This window comes from Bactrocera neohumeralis, chromosome 2 (genome assembly GCF_024586455.1).
Source record: "Bactrocera neohumeralis isolate Rockhampton chromosome 2, APGP_CSIRO_Bneo_wtdbg2-racon-allhic-juicebox.fasta_v2, whole genome shotgun sequence".
NCBI lineage: Eukaryota > Metazoa > Arthropoda > Insecta > Diptera > Tephritidae > Bactrocera > Bactrocera neohumeralis.
Window position 1 is genome coordinate 53,966,945 of NC_065919.1, and position 21,722 is coordinate 53,988,666.

Genomic DNA, 21,722 nt, shown 5'->3' on the forward strand with positions numbered 1-21,722 from the left:
ATATCTGAGTTTGCCGACTTCGCCCTATGTAGTACCTTCCGAGAACTCTTTTGTTTCATGCCATTAGAATACAAACAGTTTAAAGTCTCGGCTAATATAGTGTATGTAAGTTTGCTATCCTGGTCTTATGAGTAGTAGTTAGTCTTAACAGAAGTAAAACGCTCTCAAATATATGACGCACCCACTTCCGTTGATTAAGCTTGCGTAAAGCTTTTCCAAATTAAGCTGTCAACAAGCGCACGAAATCTCAGAATTGTTTCACTAATTTTCTTCACGCATAATCTCATTTGTCGGTAGTTAAACTGTCAGTTGGAAAAGTAAAATAGTAAATCCTCGAAGTGAGAATAAATGTAGCTGTTAAGTTTTGTGGCGTAATCCACTTAACACTTTCATTAAAAATAATTAATTCTGCGACACACACTTGACGGAGTAATAAAAAATCATTAGCCACCATTAACATGGTCATAATGGAACCGAAACAAAAAACAAGATAAGAATTACAACAGTCCAAAATAGTGAAGAATGTAATATGCAAAATCGCGAGAGAGAATATTGTAACTGTTTTCGGTGACGACTACGCAGCCGATGCATACGAAGGTAAACAGTGCCTGACGTAAACGGCGTGTGAAGGAAGGAAGTACGCTCAAGTGATTTCGGGTGGGGTTGCCAAAAAACCAACAGCGGAAGGGATTGCTTTTAGTGGAGGTGCGAACACGAATTAGTGAAGATCGCCGATTTTAATTTAATTTCTGCCGTATTACTGATGTGTACAAAAGTTTTTGAAACCGCAAAATAATCTTAACAATTATTTCAGCATTTATGAGGACTTTTTTTAATTTAACGCTTTTCTTTTTCGTCAGTTAAATGTTGAATTGCATTTCTTGAAACATTAAGAATCGTTCCGCACTAATATAATGTGTGCATTGTATTTTATTTGTAAACATTAATCCGTAATGCTGAAATCAAAGTAAGTGAACGTGATAAACGCGATAAGCCACGTCATTTCGTGAAATTGAATATTTAATTATTCTCATCCGAAATATATTCCTGATTCGCCAAATAAATTCAAATTAAGGTTCGTCTCGGTCTGGTGAAAAATTTTTATTCAGGGGCTGGCGTTTTACTTTTATATACTAGAATATCACTCGCAGCCTAAAAAAGTTGAAAATTGCAGAATACAGTATAGGCTTTGAAGGGTTTTTAATAAATATTTACTGGAAATCAACTATTTTATTGGGTTAATGTGGGAAAGTCAAAATAGAAATCGTTTACTTATTACCTGAAACATTGATTTTATGGTGAAGAGAACATGGAATCGCACTCCCTGTGGAAATAGTCTTTTTATTGATTTTTTTCCCTTGTTCTTATTCCTTCAAAGCGTCCAATCTTAGTTCTACAACCAAATCTTGTCTAATCTGGGGCTCATAATAATAAGGATCCTTCCGGTTCCTATCGTTAATTTGTTGATTGGCTTGCGAAGCTGTCACTTTATTATATTCCACAGTGAGTTTGAAAAACGAAATTTAAAAATTCACTGGAATTGACGTAAGTTTTGGTATCCTCCATTATAGCAGCTTACTTTTTCATAGTTTCAAATATGGTCAAAGTTCGTTGAGAATTTGTGTCTTCTTTCTGATAATACTAGCTTTTATTTTTACCCAAAAGAAGTCCTTCATGAACTATTCACAACCCATAAAAAAAATGTTTAATGTTATGCATTGTACTCCCAGTGTTCCAAGGCGTGAAGAATTCTTCTTGCATTTCATTACTTTGAGCAAGAGATGTGGGATTTGAATGACTTTGCCAATTTGAAGGCAATCGCATCTCGGCCGTGTTTGAAAGAATCCGATTCGATTAGGTTAGATTAGATGGAGCATCAGTACTTTGTGAAGCCAGATAAAAGCTCCTATAGTAAAAAAAATTACACTTGACATAAGTAGCTACGTTAACCCATCGAAAATCTACTTCAGTACTACTATTTTCACTATTACACCTGTATGTCTTGAATTATGAGATCCAAAGTATTTTTAGCGCTTATCGGTAAAACTTTCAATCTTCCCGCATGAATTTCGTTTGGGCAGTGTACAGTTAGAACCTTTATAACTAAGGAAAGATGTACTTTGTTGAGGGCAAGAAACTCTTTGGACAATTTACGAATTATTTTAGGTCAGAAAGATTTTGCGATTGCACGGTTGCTAGTATCTGACCAGCGCTTGCCGAGCTCGCCAGAGATCCAAGTTCCAGTAGTGAACCACAAAAAGGTAATGAAGTTCTTACCCCTTGAACGGACCAACTCGTTCATATTTATGATGATTACTATGCTTATAATCATATAAAAGAGCCTATCTTATGCTCTCTATGCAGAACTGTCTTCTTCATCAGTAAATCTTCCAACCTTACCGCATGAATCCCGTTCGGTCAGGTGCAGTTAGAAACTCAATAAAAGTGGAAAAATGAACTTTGTTGAAGGCATGGAGCCCTTTGGAACTTTTACCATTTAGATTTCCTCAGAGGGATCTTGCGCTTGCCGAGCTCACCGGAGATCCAAGTTCCAGTGCTGAACCATAAAAAAGCAATGGAGCTCCTACCTCTTGAACGGACTAACTCATTCACATTTTTTTGAGTTCTATGTCTAAAATCATATACGATCCGGTCTTTTGAAACGATCTACCTCTGAGCACTGACAAGGAGTTATAGCACAGCCCCCTACTAAAAAATAAGCTTTCTGCTCAAACACCCAGATCTTACTATAGTCCAAAGTGATAAGTGAAAAACAGAAATTTAAATAATGCGAACCATAGACCTTTCAAAGAGTTTAACATAAGTTTGACAATCATCTGTTTACAAGTGTGGAGTTCGGAATGATAATGACTACAGCATTTGGTTCGAAAATGTATAAAAATAATGCTACAATCTATGTACATATATATGTATATTATTGTAAATATATCCATATGTATGTGTGCCCGTTTAAAGTAATGATGAACACCACAGACCCAGTGCATCCATACAAACTTGGCCACACGCCAGCGAGGCGGGCTGTCTACACGGTCTGTCCTTCAAATTGGCAGGTAGTGCAATGAAAAAACTTGCCACACAAGTACGGCTAAATATGTACGTATGTATGTATGCTACTACCTACTCGCGCATACTTAAGATAAATGAGCGAATATAAATGCAAAAAAAAAAGCGCTGCAAAAATATGCTGAAAAGCGGGAATAAGCCGAAAAGTAACCTGTTCAACGAATTCAACATAACCTTCAACGGTTGCTTCGGTATGCCAAGCAGGCTTCATTGCCGCACTCAAAGAACCTAAAACAGATGAATATACAATTAACAGGCAGCAAACACACACAAACAGCAGCGGCAATCCTTCACAGCAGCAGTCTACCGAAACAAGTGCAGCCGCAAGCTACAGCTCCGCCCGCTCGCAGCAAACCTGCGCCATCGACACTTCGTGTGCGCGTGTGCGACTATAGTTATTGTTTTCTGCGGTATCTCTTTATCAGTAATGTGTTTTTTTCTTCAAATTTTTCGTTTGCTGTTGCAAATAAAAAGTGAATCTTACCAAACCAGTTCGTCAGGTCGCATCCTGCGCCTCGTCGCTTATTCACTTTTATTGTGCAAATAAATTTGAATTTCTGGTTTATATGCAACTATGTGGCCACTGCGAAACATACCTACATATACATAGATATATATATGAAGAGTTTTGCATTTTTTGCACATAATTACGATTCACATTATTAGTGCTCATAAAAATGAGTTCCTTATCCCCTTGCGAACAAGCGATCGCCCAAAGGCATTGCGACTGCTGGCTGGGAGCTGGGAGCTGGGAAGAGGCAGACAGTTGAGGTGCTCTGGGTTACATCATCACCAACCATGTCATATACAAACTGACGCATGGATATGTCACAAATAAATTAAAGACAGGTTTGCGGTTCTGCAGGTTGAGTGTGAAAGCTTGAATGATTTGGTAAAAATAAATTGAGGTTTACACTGCGACTTAAGGTCTAATGTGCCCTAATGGTTTGCTAAAATTGCTTCATTTTCATTACCGATGATGAGGAATAGAGGATTATTGGTTAGTATTGAATGGAGAGTATTTTACCTTAAAGAGAGGTGGAGGTCTGAAATGTTGAGTTTTATTGACTCCAATAAGAGTGATGTGAGTTCTTTTCAAAAAGAAAAATCTGAAGTATAATCGATGCAATTAAGTTCTGAACATAAAATAACCTACACGACTTCTTTTGCAAAAGCGAATGCAAAAGAAACTATTTTTCGAGCACTTTTTCCACTAAATTAAGTCGTATGTAATGAAAAGCGCTTTCAAGATTGACTTCTAAAACTTGAATAGAGTCTGGTTTATTGCTAAAGATCAATGACTTCAAATAACCCCACAAAAAGTGGTATAAATCACAACTTCTTGGAAGCCCTTCAATGTCACAATTTCTTGAAATAATCAAATCTCCAAACTATTCTCGTAATAATTCGGTTGTTGCACATGCTGTGTGGCACGTAGCCCCGTTTAGTGGGAACCAGATTTGGCCAAGATCAACTTCTACCAATTGAGTCCATAAAAAGTTGGTCATCATCACTCTGTATCGCTCTCCATTGACAGTAACCGTGTCAGCAGCTTCATTTCGAATGAAGTACGGACCGATGATTTCACCAAACCAAAAACCACACCTAACTGTTAATTGAGGTGAATGTAATGATTGTTCATGAGGAATTTGTGGATTTTCTTCCCACCAGTATTGACAGATTTGTTTATTTATCGAGGTTCCAAATGAAAGTGAGTCTCATCGAAGAAGACGATTTTCTTAAAGAAATTGTTATGGTTTTCAAGTTGTTCCAAGGCATAATCAGCAAATTCATGACGCTTACGGTGGTCTAATGGCTTCAGTGCTTGTGTGGGAACAATTTTATGCGAATGCATGCTCAAATCGTTTCTCAAAATCCGCTAGGTTGTGGTTTGAGACAGTCCCGATTCTTGAGAACGTCTTGGAATCGACAAAGTGCGGGCTTCAGCAACACTTGCCTGAACGGCAGCAATTTTTTCATTACTTTGAGCGGTTATTTGTCTTATTGGCACTTGAATATTATGTAAAGAAAGAGTTTGCGCGAAATTTTCATCAATTCGACGAATAACGAGCACCAATTAGTACGACCATAAAATGGCAAAAGCGCACGAAGAGTTCTAATTAGATAACGATTATATTGATAATAAAAAGAAAATTTGTAAGCATAGCTCTTGCATATATCTTTCCATTTTGGAATTGTGAATATTACAGAATGCAATGAAAAAGAAATTATCGATCATGACATATTAAAAATGGTCGAAACGACACTTAAAATCATATCATCCCAATTGAAAACCTCGGTGCAGTTACAGAATTTATTGTAATAATCGACTAGTCATTTTGGTTCTGGATTCCCTTGATCCCTTAGGGGATCTCCAAGTGGATCTCCGAAAAAGGCGGTCAGGAAGATTTTTCTCAAATCCAAAAATCAGAAATATTTCTTATTGCAGGTAATCAGTTCAGAGTATCTTAAATAATCCAAATTATTACCAAAAATAATATTCTTTCGATTATTAGGAGTCGATTGGTCCAGCCGCATCGGAGAAATTTTCCTCGGCGACTCATAAAACCGCTTCCGAGAAAAACGCGTTTAAATATTGGGAGCCAATTTTACTAAGTTAAATTTTTTAGAAATCCCCGCAAATCTCCGATACTATTTCCCGAATCAAATTTCAGTTGTGAGATTATACATAACGACGCTTGAAAGACAAGGAAATGGAGCCCTGAGTCCGATACTTGAAAGAGAGTGATCTCTAGTCAGACACTTCCACATTCAGTTTAAAAGCCTAATCCACTCAAATCTGCATATCGTCAATCTTGAAGATTTAAACGCAGTTTCTTAACGGCCTACTGTCGAAAATTGCAGTTTTCATAACTTTTAATAACGGTTTAATGTGGACCAATTTCATCATCGCTCGATAGTAGCTTTTTCTTAGCAATTCTTTCCAAGAGAGGAAAGTACATCAATAAACGGAAAAAACTAAATCGATTACGCTGTCTTAGATGGAAGAAATTATTCGGATTCGGAGACCGAACATCGACTGGATGAATACCTTGCCTCAGCTGAAATACCATATTCCTTCTGGCTCAGAGTGGAACGTAAAAAATTCATTGAACTGCTAGCTCTTAACAAGGTTCACATCGCCGCAATGACAGGTGTCCTAACTGGACTCAGACCCATTCACATTTACGCGGTGAGGCAATCGATTTTCGAGCACAAAGCTTGTCAAGTTGCAATGAGAAATATGAGGTGGAAACATCTAAACACTTTCTTCACCACCGTCCAGCTTTTGCCAGATTCAAGTTGAAGTACATTGATATTAGCCGCCTTAACAAATTTCTGGCAGGCTCTACGCTTTTTGAACCATACCTAGAAATTTTGGACTGTCGTCTCTAGCAATAATGGACATCCGACAAAAAAGTAGATATCAAAACGTTGCCTCGGATACCATTCATTGAACCCTAATAAATATGTATACACATTAAATATATTCAAATCTTTGGACATTAGAGGTAAGAAGGAGAGACTGGTCGGTAACAAATAGAACAGGACATAACAATCTAGCTTGCGTCGGGGGAAGTCGCTCAATGAGCAGATATTCGTAATCCTTCACAACTTGGAAAAGATCTACCCTCCTATTTATCGACATGGACACTGGAGGCTTCATCAGTATCAGACATAAATTATCATACTTAAAAGTCTCTGACTGTCTCTGATGCCTGATTAGACACTACTGAACTGAAATTAGATGCGCTGCGATTGCTGCTGGGTTCAACACAGCCGACCCGCAGTCAGCAGCATGCAACTACACATGCATCTACATATACATATGTGCTCTCAAGCATATACTTACAAATGTACATATGTATATGTATATAAGTAGATAGGCAATTGATACGCTTGTGTGCTGCCGTGTTTCTTCGATTCCTTTATGCCGTCTGCTCCTTAGACCTTGACCACTAACATCGAAAAAGGAAAAACGGCAGAGAGCTTGAAGTAAGCCACATGCGCATAAATAAATGGGAATACGTGAAAGTATATACATATATATATACATATGTATGTGCATATCATACGCTTGTGTATATGTACATATGTGTTGCCATGTGTGCTTTAAATGGCAACCGGTTTGCTGTTGAAACCGAAAACAACGTTGCTCAAGTCCCGCACGGTCTGAGCTTAATTGTACATTTTCTGCTGCACACACACACACATACATATATTTCATTATGGAACTGCCTGCACATGCATAAATAAGTATATGTTGCTGTTATCCAATTGTATAACCTTATGAAATTTATTGAGCATGCAAGAATGTATGAAAGCCTGTCAAGAGGATGCCCGGTAGGAAAAGTGAGTGAAGGCTAATACCTATTTATGTATTATATGTATGTATGTACTTGGTTCTGAGTTGCTTGAGCCACATCTAAATACTATTAAGCATGTAAATAAATAATAAATCATAAAAAAACAATTAACCAAAATATAACCGAAAGGTTTCCGTTTAAACGGAAGCGTTTTAACGCAAAAGTGGGATATGGCCGTTAATCATAGTTAAAAAATAATTTAATTATTAGTTTTCAAAACATTTAGCATATTTATATACACACAAATACATGCATGCCGTTAGTACAGAGGGTTGTTTATATAAAGTGACCAAATTGCTGTTATTAATTGTTTTTTTGTTGCTGTTTTATAGGAAAGGCTTCCGCTCTCACACCTTTTGTGGCAGCTGATTAATGCCAGAACCTGCAATTACGGCAGCAGTTAACAGTTTCGCCACAAACACTCTACACACACACACTCTAAAGCAGATAAAAATAGTTTTTACTTTTCTTTTTATTCCGTTCTAGTTTCACATTCGGCTTATGTCAGCTATTATCTTCCACGAAACAACGTTTGACCTAATTCTCGACTGATCCGTGGAAGCGAGGCCAAAGGATATCAGTGACACACTCACACATGCATTTATATGTGTATATTTGAAATTTTGTAGTTGTATATAAAGGAGAGATCCACATAAACTATACTATATATTGTGTATAAATGACAAATGGAATATCTAATTTTAGAGCTTAATTCTCAAATGAAAAAATTTCGTAAAAAAAACCTTTGAAGTTTTTAGAGTCAACTTATAGGGTTATATCCATTTGCAAGTAAAAATAGCATTTTTGTGATTTTTTTTTCAAAGTAGCATTCTACAAAAAGATGCGGCTCTTAACAGATGGCTTCAAAACCGGAGCATACTCTTCCCCCGAGGTGATCTAATGACTTATGCAAGAACAAAGTGGCGGGGGTCGATGGATTGCCGGCCGAGCTATTCAAATACAGCGGCGAAAAACTGATAAGGAGAATGCAACAGCTTTTTTGCAGAATATGGTCGGAAGAAAGCATTCCCGACGATTGCAATTTAAGTGTGCTCTGCCTAATCCACAAAAAGGGAGACCCCACAATCTCTACCAACCACTGTGGGATAATCCTCCACATAAGATGCTATTCAGCGTATTGTGTGAAAGATTACAGTCCACCATCAACAAAATTTAGCCCAGGAAAACAAACAACTGACCAGATATTTACCATGTGGAAAATTATAGAAAATACCCGTATAAAGAGGATCAACAGACACCATCTTTTTGTCGATTTTAAAGCTGCTTTTGACGCATGAAAAGAAGCTGCCTTTATGCCGCCTGAACTTGGCAATCCCGCAAAACTAATAAGGTTGTGTAGACTGACGTTGAGTAATACCAAAAGCTTCATCAGGATCTGGTACGACCTCTCTAAGCCGTTCGATGCCAAACGAGTTTGCAGACAATGCGACTCACTAACGTGTGACTCAACTGCTGGCGTACGCCGAGGACATCGATATCATTGGCCTCAACAACCGCGTCGTTAGTCCGGCTTTTCCCAGGTCTCTCCTGTCATCAATCAAACAGTCGTCGCATTCGCGACCAGACTTCCACGCCACTGTTGACAGTCATAAGTTCGAAGTCGTAGATAATTTCGTCTATCTTGGAAGCAGTATTAACACCAACAACAACGTCAGTCTCGAAAGCCAACGCAGAATAACTCTTGCCAACAGGTGCTACTTCGACCTAAGTAAGAAATTGAGAAATAAAGTAATCTCTCCACGAACAAATACCAAATTCTACAAGACACCCATTAAACCCGTCTTGCTACATGGTGAAAACATCCGTTGAGCCGACGTTACAAGTTTTTCAGAGAAAGGTTCTGCTGAAGTTCTACAGTCCTTTGCGCATTGGCAATGGCGAATACCGCATTCGATCGAACGATGCGCTGTACTAGATATACGACGACATTGATATAGTTCAGTGAATTAAGAGACAACGGCTACGCTGGCTAGGTCATGTTGTCCGGATGGATGAAAACACTCCAGCACTCAGAGTATTCGACGCAGTACCCGCCGGGGAAAGCAGAAGAAGAGGAAAGACCAGGTGAAGAAGGACCTGGCTGCACATGGAATCTCCAATTGGCGCCAAACAGCGAAAAGGAAGACCGACTGGCACGCTGTTGTAAAATCGGCCATAACGCGTAAGCGGTGTCTTCACTAATAAAGAAGAAGAAGAAGGTCGAGTTTAAATTTCAAGTTGTACAGTTCAGCCGTTTCGGAGAAATTTCCCCCACTGACTGTGTGAACAGAGTTTCAGCATAAAGTCAAAAGTTGAAAATATGTATATAATGACATGAAATACATATGATTAAACTTTACACATATGCACACCTTCTAGAATTTATGTAGTAACACTTATGCAATAATGCATAAATAGATATTTGTCTCTTGAAAACGAAATGTGTAAATCGAAAAACAGATGTCGCTGCAGAACGCGCGATCATTAACTGCCTCAAAGTATACAATGGATTTCAATTTTAAGGGGGGCTTGTAGGAATTGCGTAACAAATAATGTTTAGAAAATGCACTAAAACAGAAATTGAAGTTTAGGCTTGTTGTCTGTCGATAAGCGCCACAACCAGCTAAAAGCCAAAATATAAGTTGCTTGTACTATGACAAAACCGATACTTTGAAGAGTTAATATTTTCAGAATTAAATGTTTTCTTTCTTTTTGAGCCCCATGTCGGTAAAAAAATATAAGGCATTAGGTTATTCCATGCTTTGGCAAAAAGTAAGGAACGTGGAGTCTTCAGAGGCATAACTAATGGGACGGCTTAAATAACGGTGGTTTTTGGTATTAAAAAAGGAAATAAGGATAATTTTATTTTTTTATTTTATATAAAATATTAAGGTTAAGTTAAAACATAGGCTAAGAATTAACGAAAAATTGTCTGAAAAAAAGTTTATATGTGACCTGGTCTACGAAAAGGGAGCTAACGTGCGAAAACTAGTTTTCTGGGAAAAGCTGTTCAAAATAATCGCCAGTTTCTCGTTATCTCCTTAATTGTTCTCCTTTTTTTTGACACCTAAGCCCCCTTTCCGTAGACCAGGTCACATATATTTTTCAAATTACACGGGATCTCCGACAGCGGTTTTTTACTGCTGTATTGATTCCTTCTGTAAGGATGAAACTAAAAAAGATACTACTAGAAGGTATAGTCCACATATTAATATATGATCGAAAAATATCAAAAATTCACAAAATAAAGGTATTAAAAAAATTGAGTATTACACAAAATTTCGATCGTGACGTGATAAAATACAACTTTTGATCAGAACGAAAACCAGCAGGAAAATTTTGGAGAAAATTTAAAAAGTGTAGTTTTGAGACAAAAACGTGTAAACTGATGAAGGTGACTGAACTGAGTGGCTCCATATATGAGGTATATACACATTCTTCAATTAATTTAAATGCAGGAAGTTTAAGTACCGGCGATTCACATCTAATGGAAATAGTATTAAAGAAAGCAACATTTGATGCATCTAAAATATTTTTTTTTATTTGGTCTACATAAGTCTATAAAGTAAGCACATATTAAAGTTGTTTAAAGTTCAGTTTTCCATGTAAGCAGTCGTCAAAAATCAAGTCTAGGCAGCAGCGGCACCGGCAATAGCTCCAGCCACAGCGCTACCGGCCGCAATCACATTCTGGGCCTTATGAACAGCGTGAGCCACCTTGTCGACCTTGTGAGCGGCCTTGTGCTAAGGATAGTATAATAAAAGAAATGAGAAATTAAAATCCTTTCAACGATTAATTCTGGGCAAATATTCAGAAGTTAACTCACCAATTCGTGGCGGAAGCTTGCCTCCACAACCTCTTGACAGAAGAGGCAGAATACCAGCAAGGCTACAACGATCAAGTATTTAGCACTGAACATATTGAAGTTTTTGGTTTAGTCGTTTCTTTTGAACTATATGGTCTTTCTGATTTTGTGCAACCTTTTATACAAAATTTGTTTAACCGAAGAGTAGACCGCTTAGTGATAAGAAGTTTGAATTCACTTCATAAGTGTGTAGTTGTTTACGTATAATAATGAAAATTTATCTGTCAATCAGTTATAACGTTTGAAAAATTATTTGAATTATGTTAAGGGAACTCTTCACCGAAACTTATGCCACAAATATACTTATATATGTCCTAGGGATTCTTTTGAAACCAATTGAGTTTTTAATTAAAAACTTTGAATGTATCCCTTACATTTTTATTTTCTCTTAGATTTATCAATTAGTTTTATTCTTTTTACACCTTTCTTGTATAATTCAATATTTTCCGAGTTTCTGAACATAAAAAGGTGGAAAATGTTTCTATTTTCTGTTGAATCCATATTTGAAAAGTTCCTCTCTGAATAGTTTGAAAAGCTTTAATCTCTAGACTCCAAGTTGACTATTTCCTTTACTTTGCTTCGAACCCAATTTCATACAGCAGAAATGTACTAGATCCAGCTAAAAGAAATTGGAACCACTATGTTGAAAACCGAACGACACATGTCCCTATAACTCATATACCAAATACAATGTTCACAGTTCCTATGGCTAAAATTCCTTACGATTCCATTTTATAAAAACATAAAAAACAAAAACAACATTAAATATTTGGAGTGAAATTATGTGAAGAAAACATACTGTTGACCAACATTCTCTCTAACTTCATTCAGAAAGCAAATCGAATTTACGAATATTGCATACAGGTTTCCGTCTCAGTGGATGGTCAAAAAGTTTCATCTAAGCACAAAATCCAAAGAAAGCTGAGTTTACAAAATTTGGTTGTAGGTTCTCAGAGCATTAAAGAATGTATCTAGGTCTACAAGCATTTGATATATAGAATATTTCAGACAGGATCGCTGTGAAGAACAATTTTCCGCAAATTAAAGGTAATCTTCGAGGAAACGCTTAAGTCGAAAATTCGATCACAATTTTGTTTCAAAGGGGACTGGGTTTTTTGTAACAATAAGCTTACATAGTAAGTACATACATAAGTAGCAATAATTCCGGTAAAGAGAAAGTAAATAGTATACCGGAATTACTTATTTACCAAATAATTTTCCCAGAATTATAATTGATTGTTTGATAAGAACTCTTACATTTTACATACAAAGTAAAATCCACTTGTGTCTGCCTTATCAGTGTTTACATTTCAGGTGGAGAATTTGGTATAAAAACTCTCGCAAAATCAAAAAGACCATATAGTTCAAAAGAAACGACTAAACCAAAAACTTCAATATGTTCAGTGCTAAATACTTGATCGTTGTAGCCTTGCTGGTATTCTGCCTCTTCTGTCAAGAGGTTGTGGAGGCAAGCTTCCGCCACGAATTGGTGGGTTAAAATTTGAAAATATACCCAGAACTAATCGTTGAAAGGATTTTAATTTTTTTTATTATTTTTATTATACTATACTTAGCACAAGGCCGCTCACAAGGTCGACAAGGTGGCTCACGCTGTTCATAAGGCCCAGAATGTGATTGCTGCTGGTAGCGCTGTTGCTGGAGTCATTGCCGGTGCTGCTGCTGCCTAGAAAATTGATTCAAATGGACTACTTATATGGAAAATTTTAGAAAAGATGCGCTTAGTTTTTAAATGGTTAAAATAAAGTATATAGAATGAATGAAAATTTTCGGTTTTTAATAAAGTTTTTTGAAGGTCTGTTTTTGGAGGTGTAGTGCTCAAAAAGAGTATTGGCCTGGAAGGCTTAGAGAATAGAAAATAATTAAAAACAAGAACAAACGTTAACTTCGGCTGCACCGAAGCTAATATACCCTTCACAGGTGCATTTCTTTTAGTAACTATGTGCTCAGTTTGTATGGAAGCTATACGCTATAGTAAGCCGTTCTTAACAAATTTTTCGGAGATTATGTTATTACCTTAAGCAGTAATCCATGCCAAATTTCATGAAGATACCACTTCAAATGCGAAAGTTTTCCATAAAAGCCCTTGATTCCGATCGTTCGGTTGGTTATGGCAGCTTTATACTATAGTGAGCCGATCTGAACAATTTCTTCGGAGATTACATTATTTCTATAAATAATAACACACACCAAATTCCGTGAAGATATATCGTCAAATGAAGAAGTTTCCCATGCAAGCATGTGATTCCGATCATTCATTTTGTATGGCAGCTATATGCTATAGTGAGCCGATCTGAACAATTTCTTCGGAGATTACATTGTTGCCTTAGAAAATAATCTGCACCAAATTTCGTGAAGATACATTGTCAAATGTGAAAGTTTTCCATACAAGCCCTTGATCCCGATTGTTCAGTTTAACAAGAAATTTCAGTTTCTGACGTTTTTTGTTAGTCGGTTAACGCACTTTTAGAGATTTTCAACATAACCTTTGTATGGGAGGTGGGCGTGGTTATTATCCGATTTCTTCCATTTTTGAACTGTATATGGGAATGCCTGAAGAAAACGACTCTGTAGAGTTTGGTTGGTAGGGGGCGGGGCCACGCCCACTTTTCCAAAAAAATTGCGACCAAATATGCCCCTCCCTAATGCGATCCTTTGTGCCAAATTTCACTTTAATATCTTTATTTATGGCTTAGTTATGACACTTTATAGCTTTTCGTTTTTGCCATCTTCGAACTTAACCTTCTTATGGAGCCAAGGAATACGTGTACCAAGATTCATCATGATATCTCAATTTTTACTCAAGTTACAGCTTGCACGGACGGACGGACAGACAGACGGACAGACAGACATCCGGATTTCGACTCTACTCGTCACCCTGATCACTTTGGTATATATAACCCTATATCTGACTCTTTTAGTTTTAGGACTTACAAACAACCGTTATGTGAACAACACTATAATACTCTCCTTAACAACATTGTTGCGAGAGTATAAAAACTGAGGGACTAGTTCGTATATATACAGATGGACGGACAGACAGACAGACGGACATGGCCAAATCGACTCAGCTCAACATACTGATCATTTATATATATATTTTATAGGGTCTCCGATGCTTCCTTCTGGGTGTTACAAACTACATGACAAACTTAATATACCCTGTTCAGGGTATAAAAAACCGAAATAGTGAGCAACTCCACCACCGATGCTTTGATCAATGGCAACTGTTTCAAGTCCTTCTACTCCTTAAAAAGTAGTCTTAACAGGCTTTAGTGAAACCTACGGAGCCGTGATATACAACCATTGCATTCAGTTCTGCAAATTTTTTGAATGGGCTAGTGATGAAAGGGGGTTCAAATCAGTTCTCTTATCCTCTCCACGGTTAAAACTGGAACGAACGGCCAAATTGAGAATGGAGTCATTGCTGGCAGTTATTAAAAAAACACAGATTTTTGCTTTAATCTTTAGATTTTATTTATTAGTATTAAAAAATAAAAGGTCATTGCCAGTTTTAGTTATTTAAGCAACAGCAGCAGCACCGGCAATAATTCCAGCCACAGCAGTGCCAGCGGCAATGGCGCCCTTCGCTTTGCCAATAGTCTTAGCTACCTTGTCCACCTTTTCGGCGGCCTTGTGCTACAAATAAATCGAGAATAAAAAATAAGTTTAAATTTTAGTTCCCGAGTTTAGTTTGAGAACATGAACTCACCACATCATGTCCCACTTTGCCAAGGAAGTGTGCCTCCACTGCCTCTTGGCAGAGCAGACAGCATACAAGTAAGGCTACGACGATCAAGTATTTTGCACTGAACATTTTGTAGTTGTTTGTTTAAAGTTTCTCACGAAATATTTACTGTCTTCGGCCTGGTAGTTGCTTTTATAGCACTCATGTTGGAATTGTGGACACCTTCTGGCGTCCGATAAGAAAAGTTCGAATTCATCCATAAAATAAGTTCGTTCAAACTACATAGAATGAGCGATCTGTTGATAACAAATTATTTTGTTTTCACTTTATTTTCACTATTGGACTTAAAAACTTTGATTGTATAATGGTATAACGATACCTAATTATTCATATGGGTTTAAAATGATGAATTAAAAAGGTAAGGAAGTGCGATTTTCGGGTGTAGCCGAACAGTATATTTTCGCAATTTGTAAGGATAGAGGCGAAGTTCGTAAATGATTTTATTAGATATATTGGAGCTTGGGAAAGGCGATGAATTTTACCCCTTTTTGAAACCTTCTTCTTTTTTTTATTGGCGTAGACACAGCTAACACGATTATAGCCGAGTTTTCTATTCACTGTTTGGCGTCAATTAGAGATTCTAAGTGTATGCAAGTCTTTCTCCAGCTGGTCTTTCCAACGGAGTGGAGTTCTTCCTCTTCCTCTGCTTCCCCCGGCGGATACTGCGTCGAATACTTGCAGAGCTGGAGTGTTTTCGTCCATTCGGAAGACATGACCTAGCCAGCATGGCCGCTGTCTCTTAATTCGCTGATTGATCTAACTTCCGCAGAACCTTTCTCTCGAAGACTTGTAACGCCGACTCACCAGATGTTGTCATTCATTGTCCATGCCTCTGCAGGTGGTGGGTGGTATGTATCGATCCTCTTTTCACGGTTCTATTCCAAGATCTGGCGCATGGTGAATATCTGGTCAGTTGTTGATTTTCAAGGCCTGAAACCTCACCGATGAGGTCCAATCAGTTTGTTGACTGTGGGTTTTAATCTTTCACACAGTACGCTCGATAGAACCTTATATGCGATGTTGAGGAGGCTTATTCCACGGTAGTTGGCGCAGATTGTTGGGTCTCCCTTTCTATGGACTGGGCAGAGCACACTTTAATTCCATTCGTTGAGCATGCTTTCGAGCGACCATATTCTACAAAGAAGCTGATGCAAGCTTCTTATCAGTTTTTCGCCGCCGTATTTGGATAGCACAGCCGGCAATGCATCCTTTCTAATATCAGCATAAATTATTATAGAAAGTGAAACGAGGTGAAGACGGATCGACAAAAAAACTATTTAGTATATAAAGGAACTCAACGCGTCTCTTCATCCCTATCATTGCTATATATGTATGTATGTATGCACAACTCTATATCTGTCTTGAATGGTTTTAGGTATTACAATAACCATTAGGTGAACAAAACTACTATACTCCAGAGCAGCATGATGTGAGAGTATAAAAAGCGGTTTGCTTACAATTTTGTTGAGAAAGCACTGTTAATAGTGGTAGATTCTCAGTGTGAAACGTTAACTTTCAGTTTAAGGTGATCCAGTTGCGAACGGAGATCGCTTTGGATAATGAAGAAAAATGGAAAATTGTATTTGTAAAGCAGAAGGAGTTGTTGGGGTTATTGTGAATATGAAAACAAAGTTGTTAGGACGAAAGATTCCATCTATCAAGTAAAGACTGAAAAATCTTTAGCGGGAAAAAATTTTGAACCATCAAGAATGCTTTACCTCTTTTAGTACTTCTTGCACCAGTATAACTTTTTTAAGTGAGTTAAGGGTTCTTATGCTTTATGATAAGAATGCATAAAAAAAATATTGTCTGAAGGTTCATCATTCCCTTTCATCTTCATATCTTAGTTTTTATTAACTCTATAAAATCCTAGGCTAGTTGTTGCTGTTTCTTTATTTACAAGCAAAAACGACGATATTTATATATTTGACGGCCGAAATTGTCCCAAGGAAGCCTAGAACGTGGTCAAGATGAGGTTGAGAATATTTCATTAACCCATCAAGGTTCAGTGAGCTCTAATGTTTCATATAGCTCGTTCATTGAATCTTATATCCGATGTCTAGTTGGTTTAATTGGAGGAGGAAAATAAAAACGAATTAAAACTCGCCAGAATCTGGAATAGCTAATCACAGAGAGTGTTGTCCATATCGTTGGTTTGATTAAACAACTTCGCCAATATGCTACAGTAGCTCAGCTGGCAAACTATTCTCAGGCACCCGAACTTCATAATTCCAACACCTATTCCTATTCGATCTTATTCTTTGTCATCGTCTCTACTATATATATTTGAAAAACCTCTCTTTTCAGTAGAAGATGTCTTCATTCACAAATTAACCTTAATCTGGATGGCAGAAACAATATGTGATGCACTATTTTTTTAAAGGGAGTATCAATACTGTTTACTCAGAACATTTGTATGTACCCGTAGTGACCTTCAGAAATTAAAGCTTTTAAGCAAAACAACCAATTCAGAAGTGAGAAGTGTCATAACCAAAGCGTTATATAAACAAAAGTAAAAAAAAAACACAAAAATAAATATTTTCGCACATCATCAATATGCAACTTGAAAGATAACTTATACTGCTAATTATAAAGGGTTACCCATTTCGAGGTTCCCTACTTTTTTAAATAAAAAACATAGAAACTTTAAATTTAATGGGGAATGTTTATTATCATTCGAAAGAACCTTCTTTGGCATTTATTTTTTGAAAATTATCTCTTTCAAATGTTGGCCGCAGCTACGCCTCAGATGGTCCATTCATTGAGCCCAATTTTCGATGACTCGTTCGAGCATTTCGACTAGTAACTGGCGAATGACACGCGTGATGTTTTGCTCCAAAGACTGAATTGACTTTAGACTTTACATATTTCCACAGCAAAAAGTTTAACGGAGTGATATCACATGATCTTGGTGGTCAATTTACTGGCCCAAAACATGAAATTACCTGCTCACCGAGGTGTTTTCTCACTAAATCCATTGATTGATTAATGCGATGTGTGGAAATAGGCGCCGTCTGGTTAAAACCAAATGTCGCCGAGATCAGGAGCTTCAATGAAATAGTCGCTCGCCATTAACGGTTACGTACTCACCGGCGTCATTTTTGAATAAATGTGGACTGATGATTCGACCGGCTCACAAGCCACACCAAAATGTTGTTTTTTCTGATTGAAATGGCAGCTCACACAGTTTTCGGGTACACTTTCAGCTACCGCTGCTATAATTTCTTCACGGCGTGCTGGACGTGGTCTATTCGATCGAATATTATTCAATAATGAATGATGGGTCTCAAGATGAGTGATGGTGTTCTTTACAGAACATGAATTTTCGTAATAAAGTTGAACGATTTGAAGTGATGCCAAAAAATACTGAACAAAACTAACACGAAAGCTTAACACGACTCACTCGTGTCTGTCTAAAAGAGTCTATTGAAAAAAGTATCTCTACTTGGATCACCTGTTATATATATATTCAAATTTCAACTATAAATAGATATATACATACCAACAAATGCATTCCTATGGTATATTTACTGCAAACTAATGACAACATATCTTTTTGAAAATTAATTACGTTGTTAGAATTTTACAGAATATTATGAAGAATTGGTTTTTAATACCGATTCGTTTTGAATTTATCAAAACATGCTTTGAATGCGGAGTCGCAGTGGCAGAAAGCAGTGATAAAGTTTGATGTATCACCCGAAAGTGAAATGACCTGCCGTAATCATTATCAACAAAGTTTCAATAAAGCTGTAATAATCGCACGTGTATCACACAACAGTAGCGGTAAATGCAATGAGATAACTGTTTAAGCACAAAATAAATATTTTCTTTAGCATAAAAAGGTATTACTTGTTAGATCCCGACAATTGTTGTTTATATCGTAGAATATCGGAGAAACCCGCACAAACAATGAACTTGAAAATAGCTTTTGGGAAAGTACTAATGCACTTGATTCACTGTCTGGCCAATTATCAATGATAAAAGAAGAAACTTGGTATTCAATTGATAATTTGTTTGAAAACAATTTAGTGGTGCAATTAATAGTTTTATATTTGTTACATAATTTTTCGTTTTCAAAATGAATAAAAGAAGGTTTGGATATGACTTTAATACAATAACTTATACGCATAACTAAAAAAGTAAGATAGAGCTTAGTTCGAGAGCTATAGAAGAGACTTTGTTGCATTTTAATTCCAATTTCCTTATAAGATGAATTTTCAACTGATTGAGCTCACTTTAGGAATCATATTGGATTGTACCATGAAAGGCACCATAGCTTGATGAAGGGGCGAATATTTGCTCATTATATGCCCATGTGCCAATTAGCAGGTCCCAAGTCCATTTTGTGAAAGGAGGAGATTAGGATGAGGGTCATCGATTGGCTTCTAGTAAACGTCTCGGTAAGCAGAAGGAAAAGCAAACAATACCTTCTGAAAAATCCATAAGCTCTAAGCATAAGATTAAAATGCTTTAACCAATAGGAGCAAAGGTAACAACATTAGGATTAATGCTCAAAGTAGTAGTACCCAGCAAGTCGTAATCCACCCACAGCTTCGGCTGTGGTAGAAGCACGGATTCGGAAGTTGCTAACCCCGCTTAAAGACGAATGAAAAAGCCAATCGCCATTTCGATTTGAGAAGGGAAACCTATCCAAGACACTGGAAAACGCTCCGGAATGGTAGACGTGCAGCGCGCAAATAGAGGATATTGGCAGCTGGACCTAGCCTTCAAGACAATGGTATCCTCCCTGAAAATAAGAAACTTCCGGAGTCAGGAAAACGACTCCGAATACCTGAGGCTACCAAATCTCAAAAAAAAAAAAACGAAGAACGGAGCATGATTCCTCAAGGGATCGACTGAGCAGGACATTAATGCACGATCAGATTAAAATTAATAGTGCCGATGCAGTGGAGAAAAGAAGTCACACGCGGAGGGGACTCATCCCTTCAACAAAGGTGAGAGCGCGTCGGTTTAGCAACAAGCCTTGTTTAAGGCGGCGTTCAGCGATGGTCTAATGGACGTCAAAAAGGAGTCTTCCGGTTGGGCACTCCGCACCGAAAGTCGTTGAAGTCATTCGCTCAATGGCGGATAGACAGCCGGAGATATGGGATAACTCGAAACTGCGCATCTTGCCTACCGATGGAATCATTAGACTCCTGAAGAATGAGATCTTCGTTAAGGGTAGGGTGGCTGTAATGTTTGTTACTGACGATGTGGACCAAACAGAACACAGAACTGATAACGTGTCTGCAGGAGAAATTCCATCTTGGCAGCAAACCCCGGAAGGTGATATTATAATAAGGGTATAGACCAAGTCTCGTACTCATTCCTCGTGTCTGTAGGTCGATCGTTTCAGCTGTTTTTGAATCAATTTAAAAAAGCTTATGTTGTTGTATTGTCAGTTCAAACAGATTAATTAGCTCACGAAATTACACTTAGCCTTAAAGGAGGGGAGTAAGCAATTTACTAACAGTTTTACTTGTTATTGGAATAATATTGGATTGTCGAAAAAGTGTTTTCGTATTTTGTCAATATATGACGTTGCAGTCGTATATCTCCAGTGTTAACTATTATTTTGTGTCATACCATATGGTATTGGAAAGGTGCGATTTTAAGCTTATAAAAAAGGGAAGAATGCCACCCAAGCCCAATAAGATTTGTGAAGTTTACGAAGACGATGCTGTATCATTCGTTCGTGTAACACAACAATGGTTCGCTCGCTTCCGTTCTGGAAATTTCGACGTGAAAGCTGCACCTCGCTCTGGTCGACATATCGTTGAAAAAGTCAATGAAATTATGAAAAAGATTGACCAGGACCGTCACATAAGCAGCCATGACATCGCTTAGGAACTTAACATTCATCATCAAAAGGTTTTGAACCATTTAAAAAAGGCTGGCTACAAAAATAAGCTCGATGTTTGGGTACCACTTGAATTAATGGACCGAATTAACATCTGCGATTCTTTGCTGAAACGAAATTAAATCGAACCATTTCTGAAGGGAAGACGAAAAGTGGATCAAATACGATAATAAAAAGTCCATGCTCCAAGCGTGGTGAAGCTCAAAAATGCCCGCAAAACCAGGATTGACGCCTCGAAAGGTTATGTTGAGTGTTTGGTGGAATTGGAAAGGAATCGTCCACTATGAGCTGCTCCAGCCTCTTCGGACGTTTGATGCTACATTTTACTGTCAACAACTGATGAAATTGAAGCAAGTAATCGAAATAAACGGCCAGAACTGATTAAAAGAAAGGGCTTCGTCTTCCATTAGGACAACGCTAGACCACACACATCTGTGACGGACTCGGCTAAAACTGGGGGAACTTGGCTGGGAAGTTTTGATGCATCCACCACAAATCGGACTACAATTTGTTTCGGTCAATGCATAACTCCCTTAATGGAATAAAGTTGGCTTCAAGTGAAGCAGTTTTCGCCGAAAAAGAAGAAAAGTTTTATACTGATGAAATAAGGTCTTTAGCGGAAAAATGGCAAAAAGTTGTCGACCAAAATGGTACATATTTGGTTCATTAAAGTTCATTATAAATATTAAAAAAATAAGTTGAAGTTTGATTAGAAATACGAAAAGACTTTTTCGACTACCCAATGTAATAACCCCATCATTCGATTTAACGTTGATG

At 37.5% G+C, this 21,722-nt stretch overlaps 2 protein-coding genes and 1 long non-coding RNA gene across 3 annotated transcripts in view; 1 reads left to right on the top strand and 2 right to left on the bottom strand.

Annotated features, from left to right (window-relative positions):
• The window catches only part of LOC126750859 (cecropin-1-like), a 479,399-nt gene that overhangs the window by 271,973 nt on the left and 185,704 nt on the right, over positions 1 to 21,722 (top strand). The window lies entirely within an intron of this gene.
• Positions 10,966 to 11,578, bottom strand: LOC126750875 (uncharacterized). The gene is made up of 2 exons (XR_007665826.1): positions 11,278 to 11,578; positions 10,966 to 11,194 (listed from the first exon to the last, which is right to left on the bottom strand). It is a non-coding gene; the product is annotated as an uncharacterized LOC126750875 (long non-coding RNA).
• Positions 14,787 to 15,163, bottom strand: LOC126761255 (uncharacterized; the record flags this gene model as incomplete). The annotated part of the gene is made up of 2 exons (XM_050477307.1): positions 14,787 to 14,973; positions 15,047 to 15,163. Coding segments are annotated over 2 exons (234 nt in total), but the record flags the coding sequence as incomplete, so codon positions are not given.